This window comes from Chelonia mydas, chromosome 1 (genome assembly GCF_015237465.2).
Source record: "Chelonia mydas isolate rCheMyd1 chromosome 1, rCheMyd1.pri.v2, whole genome shotgun sequence".
Lineage (NCBI taxonomy): Eukaryota > Metazoa > Chordata > Testudines > Cheloniidae > Chelonia > Chelonia mydas.
In genome coordinates, this window is record NC_057849.1 from 163965597 (window position 1) to 163983283 (window position 17687).

The following is a 17687-nucleotide window of genomic DNA, read 5'->3' on the forward strand; positions in this document are numbered from 1 at the left end:
CAGGAGCTAAAATTACCAATTCTGCAAGAGTTTACCACACTTTTACCGATCTTGGAGAAGGGTACAGTTGAGGTACACACGGGTGTCTAATTTCAGTACAAGTGGATCCCTAGTCCATATGTACCCATCAGAAGAACAGAGGGGAAGCCATCACCTTATACATGAGTTCATGCTTTAAACAGAAGGCAAAACCACAACACGAATTTCTTCCACCTTGCTTTTAAACAGTTCATTATAGTTGTAATGAGGTCCAAACTTATCCACCTCCTGTGGGTTGGTTTTATTCACAAAAGGAACTCAAAATGACAAAAAAATCCAGGCCAAGGCTTTTCCACAGAACTTGCCTATTCCCAGATTTCCTTTCTGAAGACTTCTCAGACCATACTGGGGAGAGGAAGAAGCTCCCTGTGAATGGGAGGGGTGAAGGGAGAGGAGAGGGAGTGAGGGGAGGTACTGAGACTTGGCTGGTGGGGGAACAGGGGAAACAGCTGGCTCCAGACTGGAAAGGACAGTCCGAGGGATCCCAGCCTGCTCCCAGGCCTATTCCAGTTCCTTGGGGTCCTGTTCCCTGCTCCCAAGCTCAATCGTGGGTTCTGCAGTGGCTGCTCCATCCCCTCCAGCAACACATTCTAGAACTTCTAGAACAATTTTAGGGTTGTAGACACCAGAAGTTATGGGCTTATTGCAGAAATTATTAAATTAGGTTCTTAGGTGTTATGCAGGAGGTCAGACTACAGGGTTGTAGGGGTCCCTGGTCCCTTCTGGCCTTAAAGTCTATGGTGAGGTCTACACTACAACCTTGCTAGTATAGTAATGTTGGTTGGCGGTGTGATTTTTTGGTAACATTTCTATACCAGCAACAGCCCTTGTGTAGATGCAGTTACACTGATATAAAAGTGCTTTTGCCAGTATGATTTATTTTGCTCACCAAACTGCTATAAATTACCCCAGCACTTTTTTGCTGGTATGAGCTGCATCTACACTAGGAAGGTTTACCAGTATAGCTATATTTGCAAATTTGTTTAGTGTATACCTTGCCTGTGAATCTATGAACCATGGATCAGATTTATGCTGTGCCTTACAGGTCGAGCCCACATGGAGAGTGAGGTAAAAAGTGGCTTACTGCTTCCAAAGTCTGGCCTCAGCTAGAGGCGTCCCCAGCTCCCAAAGCAACTTGGAGCAGACCCGGGGTCTGCTGTGCAACCCAAAATAGCCACTGAGCAGAGTGCTTCCCACCCTGATGTCATCTGTTGCCTCCTTGCAAGACTGTGCAAGAAGGTGATGTAGGGCCCCTCTGCCAGCATTATGTTACACCGGAAATCCCTTTACCGGCTGTACTTCCCGCTTTATGCTCCTGGAGTACTGTAAAGGGAGTACTGCAGCAGGGTACAGAATCTCGTACGAGATTTATCACAGTGAAGTCATCAAGTTCTCCACACAAAATGATGGACAAAGTATCTTGCTTCCTGAACCTCACTGAAAAATTAAAGATGGCAGTTGTTAAAGGCACAATGGCAAGTGTGTAAAGAAGCAGATAGCTGCATGTCTCCCTTGTTATGAATTTTAATTTGAATTATAGGAATACATTCATGGGGTATGAATGCACAGTTAAGATTAAATTACTGTATCTTTCTTTCATGCTTTTTCAGGTGCTCATACCTTTTTCAAATTGCTTTTACGGTGAAAGTGTCCATGCATGATCTCAGCCTAACCATGAGTTTTTGGGGAAGGTATTAGCAAAAATCCTGTCAGTCCTTTTTAGTTATGCCAGTTGTGGGGGAAGTTCCCCTTATGTTCAGACTGGAATGAATGTACTTGCATAACTCAAAAATATCTGAAGCTAAACATTGAGGAAGGAAAAACTACATAAGTTTGAAGAAATATTTTTTTACTATTTTTGAAGTTGTGTTTTTATTCATGCATGTTCTAACATTCTTTTTTTAAAGATACCATGTTAACTGGATTCCTACTCTTGCACCTTTTTCTTGCAGTGCAAGCCCAGGCAGAAATCCCCAAAACTAAGAGGTTTGAGAGATCCTGATGCACAGCAGTGATCAGTACATTCAGACTCTGCACAGTGGGCTAAGCAGCCCCTTGTGCACCAAAACATTTCCTTTTTCAAGTGAAGGAGCTCCTCAGCTGATGGCTAGTCTTCAGTAGTCATTATACCAACTTAAATCTGATAGAACCCAGGGAAAAGTCTCATGGAGTTCCTGATTTTTATCTATTCTTTTCCCCTAACTGGTCAGTTTAAATCAACACGTATTGAAATAGGGGGAGACTGTTCTTCAGAGATTGTTTTTTTTTTGTTTGCTTAAGGCAGAGTTAGGCCTCACTTTGCCTTGGATCACTTCTCTATCTCTTGTTGGTTTTGCTTTTGTAAGGTGTTTGATATTAATAGTCCTCTTGTTCTCTTTTTATTCAGACACCTCCAGTTCTGTTCAAAATGGCAGGTTGAAGCACTGGTTGCAGCTGTGCCTTACCACAGAGCACCCATGTGTGTTCCAAGTGGCATTTGTGGTTGGCTCACTCCATGTCCAGGGGCCCCATTTCTTCCAGAACCTGGGAAGTTAGACCACTAAATTTCAGAGTTGTACACATGCATGGAAAAAAAGCTTCAAGAAAACATTTGATTACTGTAAAACTCCAGCCACCCATCAGCAGCTGTGTTAAAGATAGACATTAACACTCTAGGCCAGATCCTCAGCTAGTGTAAGTTAGCATCGTTCCATTGTAACACTTGCTGTAGACTTGGCACACAAACTTTAAACATCCCCCCAAAACAATGCTCCTTTCAGTTTGCTGTGTTGCTGTGTTTCTATTAACATGCGTTAATATTTCTGAACAGCAATCATATCTCTTGTAACTGACAATTTTGCAACACAAAATCAAGGTAAGATTAATATATGAAACGTTCTTTACCATATTAGTTCTACAAAATAAAATTTGGTCAAGCAACATTTTCCCTTCCAATGTCCTACAATATGCAGAAGTATATACTTGTAAGCTGCTCTTGTACAAAAGACCATTTAAGCAACTGCTGCACTTCTGCAACTCTGCAGATAAGAGACCAAGGGAAGATATGAAATCACCAAAGGGGGTATTGAAAAAGTACAAAGAAAACAAGGATGGTGTCAAATATATGATTGGGTGGGAGACACAGAATTCAATGACGTTTATCAACAACAATAACAACAAATTTAGATCTTAGTTTGTGGCTGTGGAATTTTGTGTATAGTTATATTGTCTATTTCTCAGAATTCATTTTTAATTTTTTGCTCTTAAGCATTTGTTCTCAGAAGGAATTATGATGCCTTTAAGCTAAGAAAAAATACTTCCATTAGGAAGAAGGATTGTTTTCTGGTTAAATCACAGGTCATGGAGCCCAGAGCTCTGGACTCAGTTCCTGGCTTTCCTTCCTCAGCCAAATTCATCCCTGGTGTAAAAGCACTAAAATCAGGGATGAATCTGTCCCCATGACTTTGCTAAATAACTTAACCTCTGTTTGTCCATCTGTAACATAGGGATAATAATTACCTATTTTCATAAGTGTTAATAATCGCAAAACTCTTCTGTTTTAATCAAGTACAATTTTATCAAGGGCTATATGGTTATCAAAGGCAGCTATATCTTTACATGTAGGGTGACCAGATGTCCCGATTTTATAGGGACAGTCCTGATATTCGGAGTTTTTTCTTATATAGGTGCCTATTACTCCCCACCCCGTCCTGATTTTTCCCACTTGCTATCTGGTCACCCTATTTACATGAGAAATACCCAAAAACCTTTAAATTGCATTTAGGATTAACCAGGATCAGACATCATGAAGAGGGGTTGCCCGGTTTCACTAGCATGCATATGAAGATTATGAGGACAAAATTCTGAAACTTTTAATTTTGATGGAGAATAATTTACATTATCTTCCAGTGGATAGCTCTGTGTCTGCTTTCAAGCTCTTTAAAAAGAGTGTACGTGAAATGAGAGTATACCATCTTTTTAGTTGGCTAATGCATCTCATAGGAATCATCGACGTTTTTCTACAAAATAACATGCATCATTTCTGGTTAAGCTGGCATAAAGCTTTCCCCAATAGAAGATGAAAACAAGGACAGCAATTTGCTAATGTTAATTTAATGACACCAGAATATTGTGTTCTTGCTTGAAATTTGGCCGAGAGTTACTGATGCTTTTAGTGGCAACAGCTTCCTATTCAGAATCTCAATTTATAGAGCAGCTCTTCATTTATGGCATGATTATGGTTCTCATGTTCCCACCTACTTCCATGGATATTGGTAGTTGTCATAACTTTCAATTTGCTTAAATCCAGATATGAGGCAAGTAGCTTTAGGGGAACTGTTTAACTTGAAAAATTCTGTTGCAGGAGCAGGTTGAAAATCTGAAATGTTCATATTTGCAAATTAAGAATGACAAGGAGAAAACTTAACTACTGCAGAAGTATAAGACAAAGAGGGCATAAAATATAAGGGTCTGTTACAAGTTTTATGGATTTTCCCCTTATGACTTTTTAGTGGGAGGGTGGAGGGAAAAAGCAAATCAAAACAAAAGGAACTTTTACTCTGGATTGAAACTTGGTATGCAAAATATTGCCCCATGTGAACTAGGAAGAGATTCCTGGCTACTGTTTTCAGTGCATCACCTTTAGCAATGCTGACTTCCTAAACAACTCAAGACAGAATTAAAATATGTTGTAATACCCTGTTTCTCATATATGACCACACTGAAGAACCTAATACCGTCTTTATTGTAATTAGGCACTGCTTGAAAGGAAAAAAATAATAGTCAAATTTTTTTTTCCTAAAAAAGAGAAATGAAACTACCAAAAAGGAGATCTGGGAGTTAAACTGAAAATAGGGAAGCAGACCTTCCTATAGATGAGTAATGCTGTGGTTTCAACAGGCTTAATAATGCATGAACTGAAATTAATGCTCATTAAGAGTTTTCAGAATAAATGAAAAAGCTAAACAAAAACTAATGACCCATTTACTGATTTGTAATGCAGTTCTTTTTGTCAATCCAGAAGCATAGAAGGGGTTTACATGACCCTCACACAATATCCTTGTTTCTCCAACTTATATAGAGCTGACAACTGATATAGAGCTCCATTCCCTGCCTCCAGTGCAGCAGATGTGTCAGACTAGGCTGGGGAGAGAGGAGATGTGGCTGGACTGCACTGTGCTCTGCTTAGTCTGTGCTGGTGTAATGGCTCACAGAGGGCCTTTGCAACTCAGCACAATTTACAGCCCTTTGACTGATCTTAGTTGTGCTATGCTTCTGGCACAGCCCAAAAGAAGGGTGTTGCAAAGGTGGCTTAAAACGTATCTTTGCCTGCTCCTGTTTCCTTTGTTGTACACAGGAACAACAAACCACAGAAATTTAGTTAATAAATTCTCCAGAGGAAAGTTACAACAGATCCAGATTCTAACTGTGTGTTCCTACATGGAGCCAGGCTCAGAATAACCACAGTAAAATCTCTAAAGACCTGAGTCTCTTCTTTCTTACATCAGTGTAAATCTGGAGTAATTCCAATAACATTTAAGCTACAGTGGTATAAAAGATGCAAGTAAGAGCAGTCAGATTCTACATATTTAACTTGCCGGAGCTCTAGTTGAAATTGGAATATCTATTGGTGAGGCATGCTGTTTACCAATATTCCCAACCACCAGTTCATTTAATGGACAGCATATAAATATACAAATGTTTAAGACTTGGAAAAAAAACCCCACTTTGTTTACATTTTCTACCTTTCAATCTTGCTACCAAGTAGCTACTACTATATTTTGTATTTTTGAAGGGCCAGTTTCTCAACCTCTGTAAATTTGTATAGTTCCACTAAAGTCAATGGCACTATGCCAGTATGTACAGGATGAGGATCTGGTTCCTTGTCTTTTAGTGTGATAAACTCTTAAAAAGAAGTTTTTTTAAAAATCTCAGGTGGACTCTCTTATGTCACATACTTTATGAAAGAAAGAAAGAAAGAAAGAAAGAATTCTACTCTGTAGCTGTCCTTCAATGGGGACGTGTGTGGTACCATTTGCCTCTATAACTACGTGTATTTTTTATGGTTTGTTATAAAAGTCTTTTGTTCACACTCAGAAAGTGTAGTATTAATCACAAGATAAATACTTTACATTTATAAAACCAAAAGAAACAGTTAAATAAATAAAAACAATATTGTGTTTGCTGGACAAGACTTAAAAAAATGTTATAAAACAATTAGTGTCTATTATTGACATGAACTAACCAGTTCAACGGTCAAAATTATAGTTTATATATATGGTTTATATATATAAAATGAAAAATAAAAGCCCTTGGAAAAGGCCATGAAAGCGGTATAAGAATAGTTTCTCAGATACACACAGAGATAGATTAATAAAACCTTACAGCATATAAAATAGATTTAAATGATTCCTTAAGAATTGTAGTCATACCCTCAAGAAAGGAGGAGGCTGTTGAGTCATCATGAAGAAAGGAAAAAGGAATGGAATGTGTTCTGATCATAACCATTACAGATGTCAGATGCAGCTGAGACAGACATATGAACAACAAAAATATTCGTCAAATGATGCAAGAGACTAATAAAGTTGTCTGGCATTTGAGCACAAACACTTATGGCACTTTGAAAGAAACCATGGAAATGAATCTACATTCTAGCACATCTGAACTGTTTGACTCCCACTTAAGAAATACAACACTAGCTTTTTGAGCTTGTGCTGCTTTGAAGTCTAATGCCTGAGGAGAGGATTAATTTTAAAGGTGTTAGGTAGCAAACTATTTGCAAGATTTACACACACAGCTCATTTTGAAGATCATTTTAAATATATCAGTGCAACAGGTAAAGAGTCAAGTTGCTTTTACATTTGGAGACTTCACTTCTGGTGGACCTGATGACAAAAAACAAGATATGATTCTATGCCGTGTGGCATAACATCAACATTTCAATAAAAATAAACCCAACTTTTTTGTTTGTAGTGGATAAGCTACCATCAACTGATATCCAGTCTACTTTTGTTGTAGAGCTAACACAAAATAAACAATGTAAATAAGTAGGACTTATTTTCAAATATTTTGGCATAGCTCCAATTTTAACGACCAGTGGTTCTTATTATAACTTACTTTTTCTCTATTGGTCACAAAGTAAATTGCCAAAAAGAGAACTGGATTATTCCTCACCTTAACTCTATTTTATTCCCTTTTTTAGTATCTATAATCCTTTTCTGAGATTACTCATTTACTTTATAAAAGAGGGAGTCCTTGATTTTCCCCCTCTTTGTTGCTCTAACCCAGTAACACAAACCACAAGTACCTAGTTTTCTTTGTGCAGCAAAAATTAATTCTGTATCTGTCTCTTCTCCAAAATGTAGAATTGAATGCCCCATAAATGAGGCTGCTCAGGTCCAGGCACTAATTAACCCAATCAAATTCTCAACTGTGAGGGTGACTCACAAAGGAATTTAGGCGTTGGAACATTAAGTGTCATGGCAACTTTTAGGCACCTAGAAAATCACAGGAACAAAACTGAGTCCACAAAGCCAGACCTGGGTGCCTAGGCTCCCTATACAATGAATGGAGATAGACAGGCACATTAGATGGTGATCCAGAGAAAAGCCTGCACACTTGGCAGGGGCTGAGGTCAGGTAAGTGTTCCAAGCCCTGCCTCTGTAATGGAGATGGATGCTTAAGTCCAGGCTGCAGGTAGGTGCCTAGCTCTGCTTATGATTGTTGAGCCAGGGAAAATAGGCGTATGGCTACCTAAGTTGTGTGCAGGGCTGGAAACAAAACAGCTAGTGGGGAGGTGGGCCTCCCAGGCTTCGCAGAATTTGATTTTTATTTTTTTATAATTTTGACAGATAATATTGATGTTTATTTTTCAGCTTTTTTCTATTTTTATCAATTTAAATTTTTACAGCTGCAAGAAATTATACGGGGTGAGAATAATTATTTAATGACAGCCGATGTGGAGATTCAAAAAGTTAAAGCTTTATAACTATTAAAATACAAATTGTCAACATCACATGTCAAACTATACAAAGTAAAAAGAACAGGAGTACTTGTGGCACCTTAGAGAGACTAACAAATTTATTAGAGCATAAGCTTTCATGGGCTACAGCCCACTTCATCGGATGCACAGAATGGAACATATAGTAAGAAGATAGATAGATATATACACATACAGAGAAGGTGGATGTTGCCATACAAACTGTAAGAGGCTAATTAATTAAGATGAGCTATTATCAGCAGGATAATATGCAAACTAGATACCATTAACTTGGGTTTGAATAGAGACTGGGAGTGGCTGGATCATTACACATATTGAATCTATTTCCCTATGTTAAGTATCCTAACACCTTCTTGTCAACTGTCTAACTGATTATCACTACAAAAGTTTTTTTCTCCTGCTGATAATAACTGCAAAGAAAAACAAAATTCACTGTTAACTCTTGTCACATAACTCTTTAGAAAATTTGTGCATGAACATATTGTAGCATATGGGGTAATTCATGACAATATTCTACAAGGGATTATATGGCATGATGAGACCATATATTACATTAGAAGTCCTTTTTAGACAAGTAAAAAAGAAGCAAAAAGTGCACAGCTACTAAAGTCTGACAGTGAACTGTACTGAAAAAGAAGTAATACAATATTAGATCAAGTAATCACAACAAACTGCAACATGTATGTTTTTACTAGTGAATCAGGATTCTCAGTAAACCAGATATTAACAACATATAAGAAATTACATGCAAATAGACAGTAATTACTGTGGAGACCAACATAATAAATAGTAAAGCATACGTAAAAAATGGACAACATAGGAACAACTTTGAAAAAGTTTGCTGGAGCAAAGTAATACATGAAAGAGAAGATTCAACAATGAAAATGAGCAAACAATTCAGTTGACTACATGGGATTCTTAGCAGGAATTTAAATATTAACTTAAAAAGTTAAAGATGATCTGATATATTTAAAATAACAACTAACGATAGGGTGTTGTGCTGAATGCCCCCAACAGAAAGAGTAAGATGGTATTTGTATGTGGCCCTGATCCAGCAAAGCATGCTGCTAACTTCAAGAACATGACTAGTTCCATTTAAATTGATTTTAATGGGACTACGTAAACTCTGAATGAGCAAACTCTTAAAAACCTGTTTAATAATGTGTCCCACTATGTTTAAATATTGTAAAATATATAGTGGATTGTGCCATCTTAAGTTATTTTAATACTGCTTTGTGGATTCATCAGTAACGCAGTATGACTAAGAAGTCTAAAGTGATACAGCAAAATGTGTCATATGAAAAGTTTAAAAAACACTGATCTTTCAAACCAAAAAACTGCAATGAGTTTTCAGAGGAAAATCCTATTTAAAGTACTATTGAAATGTATCAGTTTCATTATGGCTGCTCTAAGTAATTATCTTTGAGAAATTAATTTTTTCCTTCTAGCCACATACATGAGATATTCAACAATCATTCAGATTTGATTCACCTTATCAACCAAACTATAAACTTTCATGTAAATGTAGTTTGAAATTTCAATCAATTATATTCAGCTCTGGCCCCAGACCTAAAGCCTGCAGCTCTGTTGAGACTACTCAAGTCAAGCATATGAGTGTTTACTGGATTGGGTCCTATGTTTGCACTGACAAGAAACTGGCAGCAACTTTTATGGTGCTCACAAACAAATAAGGTTATAAATAAAATGTATGGTGGTCCTGCTTACAATGTTTCTATTACTCTGAAAGTTTTTACCATTTTGACAGAGAGATTTACTATTACATGCAGTGGGAAATGCTGCCAGATCCGATTAAAACTTTTGAACCAGGATAAACTTTTATAGAATTTCTTTTACAAGAAAAGGAAGCTTCTGATTTAGTTAAACCATACCAGCTAAAACTTATTTTTGTAAGGACACAAAAGACTTGCATGTGGTTTTTCATTATTTGCCAATTGCTGTGGAAATGATGCAGCACAAAAAAATGCTGACTGGAGAGTCAGTTGTATTTTCCAGGTACTTTCTGGTTTTGAAACATCAGCTTTGTCCAGTTACTGTGAGTGGTGCAGTTGGTGCAGTTCAACTCTAGACTAGATTTTACACTATTAATACATTTAAGAACAGAGAAATTCACCTTAAATCTAACATTTTTGTTAAAAGCAATAGCACATTTATGAAGTCAAATATTTTCTTTGAATAAACTAAGACATCTATAAATACTAAATGGAAAACGACATTTAATTTCAATGTTTCATTCATGTTCATAATCACACTCCATAGATGTATATTTTAACCTAAATAAAGAGTAAGGATTTGTATATTGCTATACTGCCATCTCCTGATGAGGACAGATAAGATTCAGTGAGCTAAAGTAGGGGAAATGACCAACAGGATCTATGCAGAGAATCTAAATATTGGGTTACATTATTTGCTGGTGCAAACTGGAACAACTTCACAGGTGTTGTAAATTGACACAGCTCCATTAAAGTCAATGATTTTAATTATGAACTCTGACGAAGGGACTCAACCTTAATGTGCTGGTACAGCACAATGTACAGAGGGGATCTGCTTGGGCCCTGTTGACTCTACTTTAATAAAAAATAATAATTATGGTTAAATTCACAATCCAGTGGGCCAGAAAAGAATTTTTTCATTACTTAAGGCCTGTGCTAGGTCTCCACAGAGAAACCTGCAAGCAAGCCAGCTATCCTATGGGCCCTTCACATCCTCTGTGCACCACAGGAGGCTCTGCAGAGGCTGATGTGAAGAATGACATTGGGGTGGACCAAGAATGAATCTAGGTAGCGGCCAAAGAATGTCTGAAAATTATTCTGAAATAAGATACAGTGTGTTTAAAGAGCAACTAATATTGTGGAATAGCTTATTGTCCCCATGTGAATTCAGTAGTCTTAACTATCTGAACAAGTGGTACAGAGGAGTAGGGTGCCACTATTATATCTGTGTTTTATTCAGTGACATGAATTTCATCCTAAGTGTGGAAATGATGCCTATGCCCTTTCTAACCTAACACCAAAGATAGTCACTAATTTTTAATTTTGAAAAGTTAAAGCATCAATTTTAATTTAATCATATCCAGTATTAAGGGCTTGTCTACACATGGAGTTGTTTCTGATTAACTTCATGACAGGAGTTAAACTCCAAATGCCCTGTGTGCCCTATTCCCAAGTAGTCTGGCAAATTAATCAAAACTTAAATTTTGTTTGCATGCATTGTTCTTTAACTTTTGTCTTCATAAAAATAGACACTTAAACCTTGTGTAGATTATGAAAAATGTGTTTTTTAAAAGTCAAGGTAACTAATATGCTTTGAAACACCACTTAGCACCTACCATGGACACGGTTTAACAGCTTTACAACTGTGTGAGCTGATGATCAGGTAACATGATTGTAAAGATGTCAAACAGTGTGTACAATAGGAGTGGGATCCATGGAGGGACTTAGGCATTGCAACTTTAAGCATCCTGGCACCTAACTTTTAGGCACCTAGAAAATCATAGAAACAATACTGCAATCCACAAAGGCTGAGTTAGGCACCTAGGTTCCTAAACAATGAATGGGGATAGACAAACAACTCAGAATGAGGTTTGCAAAAGCCATGCTAGGCAGGGAGATGCTTAAGCTAGACAATGGGAGATGCTGATGATTGGGGGGAAGAGGTGTTAAGCCCTTCCCCTCTCATGGAGATAGGTGCCTCCCTACAGCCAGATTTAGGCACCTATCTCTGCTTAGTAATCCATGAACACGAACCAGCCACATAGAGTCAGGCAGTTTAAGTGCCTCCAGTATACTCCAAATATGTTGAACAATTGCAGATGGACTTCAAAGAAACTGAGGACCCACTTACTGCACCTCATATACTCCAGAAGAGACCATCTCGGACAAGAAATCATCACATGCTCTCACACATTGAAGGAAAAAAACAAAGAAAGTTACCTGGAAATCATGCAAGAAATCCAAAACAACTATAAAAAAAACCGACGACAGGGATCCAACACAAAAATAAAAAGTGGAATCAACTACAACTACTCCAAGACCCACAGAACACCATCTCCAGTATCCACCACATGGATGCTACATGACACCCAATCATCACCAGTTTATCAAGACTGCCTCTCACTGGAACTGAATTATCTTTATTCTCTAAGGGACTGATATTCTGCCACACCACAGAACCTGATCCCATCCTAACATGGAGAACTAGAAAAATTCTTCCACCATCTCTGCCTTAAAGAATCCTTTCACAACAGTGACAACACTACTCACAATTACCACATCCCCACCAACAATCATAAGAAAAAAGAATCATCTGTCTGGATACCACAGAGCAGACGAAACCACACTTTTGATCACTACATTGATCACTTCAGGAAAAAGATTGTCTGTCTGCAAAATCCTTAACAAACATCTCATTCACCAGAATCTCTCCGCCACCTGGAGGACAGCCATACAGTCCCTGAAATCTAACCGCCAGATAGTGGTCAAACCAGCAGATAAAGAGCACGCCATCATAGTCCTCAACTGTGATGACTATGTTAACAAGGCTGTGGTGGGGTGTCCACTCCACAAAATGCCTGAAGAGGTAAATGAGGCCAATTAACCTTAGGCTGCACCTGGAGGAAACCTAGGGCATGCTAGGGTCTAATTACAGATGAAATCCAGTTAGGGGAAGGAGCTTGGCAGGATCTACAAAGAGAGGAAGTTGGCAGGTTGGAGGAGGAAAACCTGCAGTTTCACTCCCTGATACAAGGGGGAAGAGCAGGAACCTGCAAGGACAGAGCGGGAAGCAGTCCAGGGAAGGAGCAGTAAGGGCTGGGAGAATAAAAGCCCAGAGCTGCTGGGTTGAGGGTCTCTGGACGGGAACTCGGTGTAGAGGGCGGGCCCAGGTTCCACTACCAGCCATTGGGGGAGTGGCACAGACCAGGCAGTGAGCAGTGGACTGCCTGGGACAATTTACCTCAAAGGACTTGTGATACCCCAGAAGGGCGGGATGGGGAGGAGAACTTTAATGTGACTTATTTGGAGGATTAAGCTATGAAGAGACCAGTGCTGCCGCTCCCACCACACAAGACCCAGACAGTCCCAGCATATCTGGCCACATCATTCTTACTGAAGGAATACTCATAAAAACCATCCTCAAATCACTCACCACACAAAGGGCCAGCTTCCTCCAGGACACAACTGACTTCCTCCACAGACTCTGCAATATTAATAACCTCCCTCAGAACACCATGTTTGCCATAATGGATGTCACTTCCCTATTCACCAACATCCCTCACAAAGATGGTATATCTGCCTGCCTCAAATATTTATAAGACAATGGACAACTCTCAGATATCCACCCCAAACACATCACTAAACTCAAATATTTCATCCTCACCCATAGCAATTTTACATTCAGCAACAAACACTTTCCCCAAACCATGAGAACAGCCATGGGTATTGGGATGGCTTCCCAGTATTCCAACCTCTTCTTGGGCCACCTTGAAGAAGAATTTCTGGTCAAATATACCATGAAACCGATAATATACCTGAGATACATCAATGATATTTTCATCCTCTGGACAGACGGCTTAAACTCCCTCATAGATTTCTTCACAACTTCAACAACCACCACCCATCCACTAAAATCTCTCTGGAACTCTCCCACACTAGCATCAACTGCCTGGACACCACAATCACTTCAGCAATGTCTATACTACAAAATTATGTCGACCTAAGTTACATCAACATACAGCCACTGGAGAAAGCCAATCGCTTTTGCACGTCCACGCTACACTCCTTGTGTCGGCAGTGTGCGTCCTCACCAGGAGCACTTTCACCAATTTAACTGTCAATATGGGGTATTGTGGGACAGCTTCTGAAAGCCAGCCATTGTCGCTGTAAGCAATGCAGTGTCTACACTGACAGTGTATCGACCTAACTATGTCCACCTAAGCGCTATGCCTCTCGCGGAGGTGGAGTTATTAAGTCGGCATAGTTACGTCAATAGGAGTGACATTTTAGTGTAGACACTTACAGAATTAGGTCGATGTAAACTGCATTAAGTCACCAGGGCTAGTATTTAGGTCGACGTAGCTAGGTCGACGCAGTGTCAGTGTAGACGCTGTATTGCTTTCATCAACTGTTGGTGGCTTCCCAAAGCCGTCCCAAATGCCCCACTCTGACAATTAAATTGGTGCAATTGGTGCACACCACCAATAAAAGGAGCATAGCATGGACATGCAAAAGCGATTGAATTACTGCAATGACTGTATGTCGACGTAATTTAGGTGAACATAATTTTGTAGTGTAGACGTACCCTAAGACATTTCTTGCGAGAATGGCTTAGGTGGCTGCCTCACTCCATGGAAAACAGCCAGATGAGGAAGTGTTGGTGCTGTTGCTACCCACCTTAAAACTTTTAGCCCAGTGATTAGCGCACTTGCCTGGATGTGGGAGACCCAGGTTCAGTTCTCCCCTTCTCTGCCACAGGTGAGAGAAAGGATTTGAACAAGGGTCTCCCACATCTCAGAAGAGTGCTCTAACCATTGATCTAAGGAAGCTGTTCTCTGAAAGATACAATAACAACAAAAGGTATTGTTGTATTACTCTTATTAGCTTATACGGGACTCTTAGAAGTGCTTTTCATTCACACAGGAGAAGAGATACAAATTATGTCATTTGAGAGCACACAAAAATTCAGCTAACTAATAAAGTATTATTACAATCTGACAGCATAAAGCCTAATCAAAGAGCCTGTTATGTATTGAAGTGTCACAAAGCACTTAGTTGGATTTCCTTAATAAAAGGCGTTTATTGCAGAAGTTTCTGAGGTACAATAGATATCAAAACAGTACTCACCCATATCCAGAAGTTCCTCTTTTCATCAGCTGTCAGCAGAGTAGCACTTTTTTTCTAGATCCAGAGCTTACCCCACACATATCTAGTCAGTATAAATACAGCAGATACAAGGATTCTATTTTTACCAATGTGCATACTTTCTAGAACTCAAATCTTTAACTGATGGTGTAATTCACTGTGCAAAAACCATCTACAACAGTCAGTTACCAATTTTAGAATTGGGCTGGATCAAATTGAGCCTACTCACATGCTGTACATAATATTTCAAACAAAAATATACAGCCCTCAAAAACAATATAAAACTATTTACTTTATCGAATCCAGGATAGTACTACAGACCTATTGACTACAAGGTTGTCCTTAGATGAGCAAGTATAACAGACTATAGACATTAGGGAACTGAGATTTATCTGAAATGAGATAACTATGTATAGGCAGTCAAGACCTTGGGGCAAATATTACAGTGAAGGAGGAAATCTGGCCTTTAATGGAATAAATCAGAAAAATCAATAGACCAAAAAGAAATCTGGAAACCAAGTTGAATGTTGAAGCGCTACTACAAAAAGTCAGATTAAATGGTTCAATTAATTAAGAAAACAGTGAAAAGAGCAAAATAGCCACAGTTAGATCAAATTGCTCTTGATTTCTCAGTGATTCCATCATAAGAGATTTTATAAGCAATACTGCATTTTAATGTATCTGCATTTTCCAAAATGGACCACCAGTTCATACAGCAATTACATGAACAGATGAAACAAACACAAACCTTCAAGAAACAATTAAGCATAAAGACAGATAAAATTGGAAATAAATCCACAGAATATTTAATATAATGCCAATAAAAATGAGCAACAGCATCAGGAAAAAGTCAGATGGAGCCAGTAAACTATGTGCTAACTAATAGTAAACTGGCTAGATTATCCAGGCCAGCTGAACTGATCTGAGGGAAAGACCAAAGTGCGGGGGGCACAGACTTCCAATAGACCTCAGGAATTATTTCAGAAGCTGTGATCAACCAGAAACAGAGGGGCCCTGGCCACATACCCTACATGGTGGGAGGGCTGTGTGTGTGTTTGGGAGTTACTATAATGGCTCCACACGACTGAACAATTCTTCTATGACAACAGAAATTATTTACCCACCCCCCATACACCCTCCCTATCCTGTTAGAACTGGCCCAAGAGGGTTCCTCACTGGAGCCCACAAGGATTGTCACAGGGAATTAATATTTAGTTGTTTTTTTTATATAAGTTCTTCCCAAAATCTTGTAAAGTGTAAACTATCTTCTGTCTAAGGTAAGGGCCCACACCTGAAAGTCAGTGGGGACCTATGAATGACTAAAAATGACTTGTTTGAAGGATTGGGCCATATTATATGTGTAAGAATTGTTAGATAGGAAATACTCAATAATATCCAAGTCCTTCCAAACAAGCACAAAACAGTCTCTAACCACTAACCGTTAGCTGCCAGAGTCCTGGAGTCCTATCTGTCAGACTTCTGGCCAGGGAGCAGTACAAGGACAGCAGTTGTTGCATTGGTGGATGATCTCCCTACTGTCTACAGACTAAGTAAATACTTATGCATTCCTTTGGACCTATCTCTGGCATTTGATACTGCTGTTCACCAAATACTCCCATCCTGCCTCTGAGAAGCTGCAGGGTGAACAGAAACACCCTGAAATGTCTCATGTCCAGACCAAACCCAGAGGATGCTATGGGCAACTGTTCTATCTCTTAAATCTTCACCAGCAGAATCCTACAAATCTCAATCCTCTTTCCTCATTCAACATCTACATGAAACCATCAGGAGAGTTAGTGAGACAACACAGACTGAAATGCCAACCATATACAGATAATATACAGATAATACCCAGTTCTGCAACTCCTCTACACTGAATGTAAATAGCACCATCTAACAGCTTTCTTCTTGCCTAGCTAAGATCAGCACCTGCATGAAAAACAATTGGCTGAAGCTAAACCTAAGGCAAGAAAGGCAATACCAGCAAGAAGAGAGAAGCACGTCAAAGAATTTGCCTGCTCTAGAACCTCCCACTGTTGATCCCTCAGAATGTTAGGTTGGTTTGTAGACTTGGGTTTCTTTTGGACTCCTCATTTTGTTGATGCTCAAAAGCCATGATGACAAGCTGTGCTCACTTCCTTCTGTGACTAGCTAGAAGACTGCACCCCGGTGCCCTCGCTACCTCTCCCGAACCACATGGAATAAAGGAAACAGAGCAGGACCTCTGGGGTGTAAGCAGTGATGAGCTGCCAAAATCTTAACAACGGGTTCCCTCCTTACCCCATGAGGGGGTCATTGCCCATCCCAGCCCCCTGGGACTCCTGCCCCATCCAACCCCCCTGTGTTCCTTGATGCCCCCCCCGGACCCCTGCCCCATCCACCCCCCTTCCCTGTCCCCTGACTGCCCCCAGAACCAGGCAGGAGGGTCTCGTGGGCCACCGTAGTGGGTGCCCATCCCACCCCAAAGAAGCAGAGGCACCTGCTGGGGGGCGAGGTGGGGAGTCCCGGCGGTTCTTACCTGGGGCAGCTCCCAGGAAGCATCCGGCAGGTCCCTCTGGCTCCTAGGGATGGGGGAGCGGCTGCTCCCCCACTGATCACATCAAAAGTGGTGCCTTAGGCGCCGACTCCCTGGGTGCTCTGGGGCTGGAGTACCCACAGGAAAAATTGGTGGGTGCAGGCCCAGGGAGGCGGAGGTGAGCTGGGGTGGGGAGCGGTTCCCCTGCGCGCTCCCCCCAACCGGGTTACCTGCTGTGGTGCGGGCAGCCCTCCTTGCCCCCCACCCCACCCCCGAGCTC

The 17687-nt window shown here is 40.0% G+C and overlaps 1 protein-coding gene across 1 annotated transcript in view; it reads right to left on the bottom strand.

Moving 5' to 3' along the window:
* Window positions 1-1930: 1930 nt before the first annotated feature.
* The window catches only part of MAP3K7CL (MAP3K7 C-terminal like), a 115769-nt gene continuing 100012 nt past the window's right edge, over window positions 1931-17687 (bottom strand). The window contains exon 6 of the mRNA XM_043538310.1: window positions 1931-2562. Coding sequence (XP_043394245.1) covers window positions 2442-2562 — 121 coding nt within the window. The 3' untranslated portion in view covers window positions 1931-2441. The remainder of the gene's footprint in view (window positions 2563-17687) is intronic.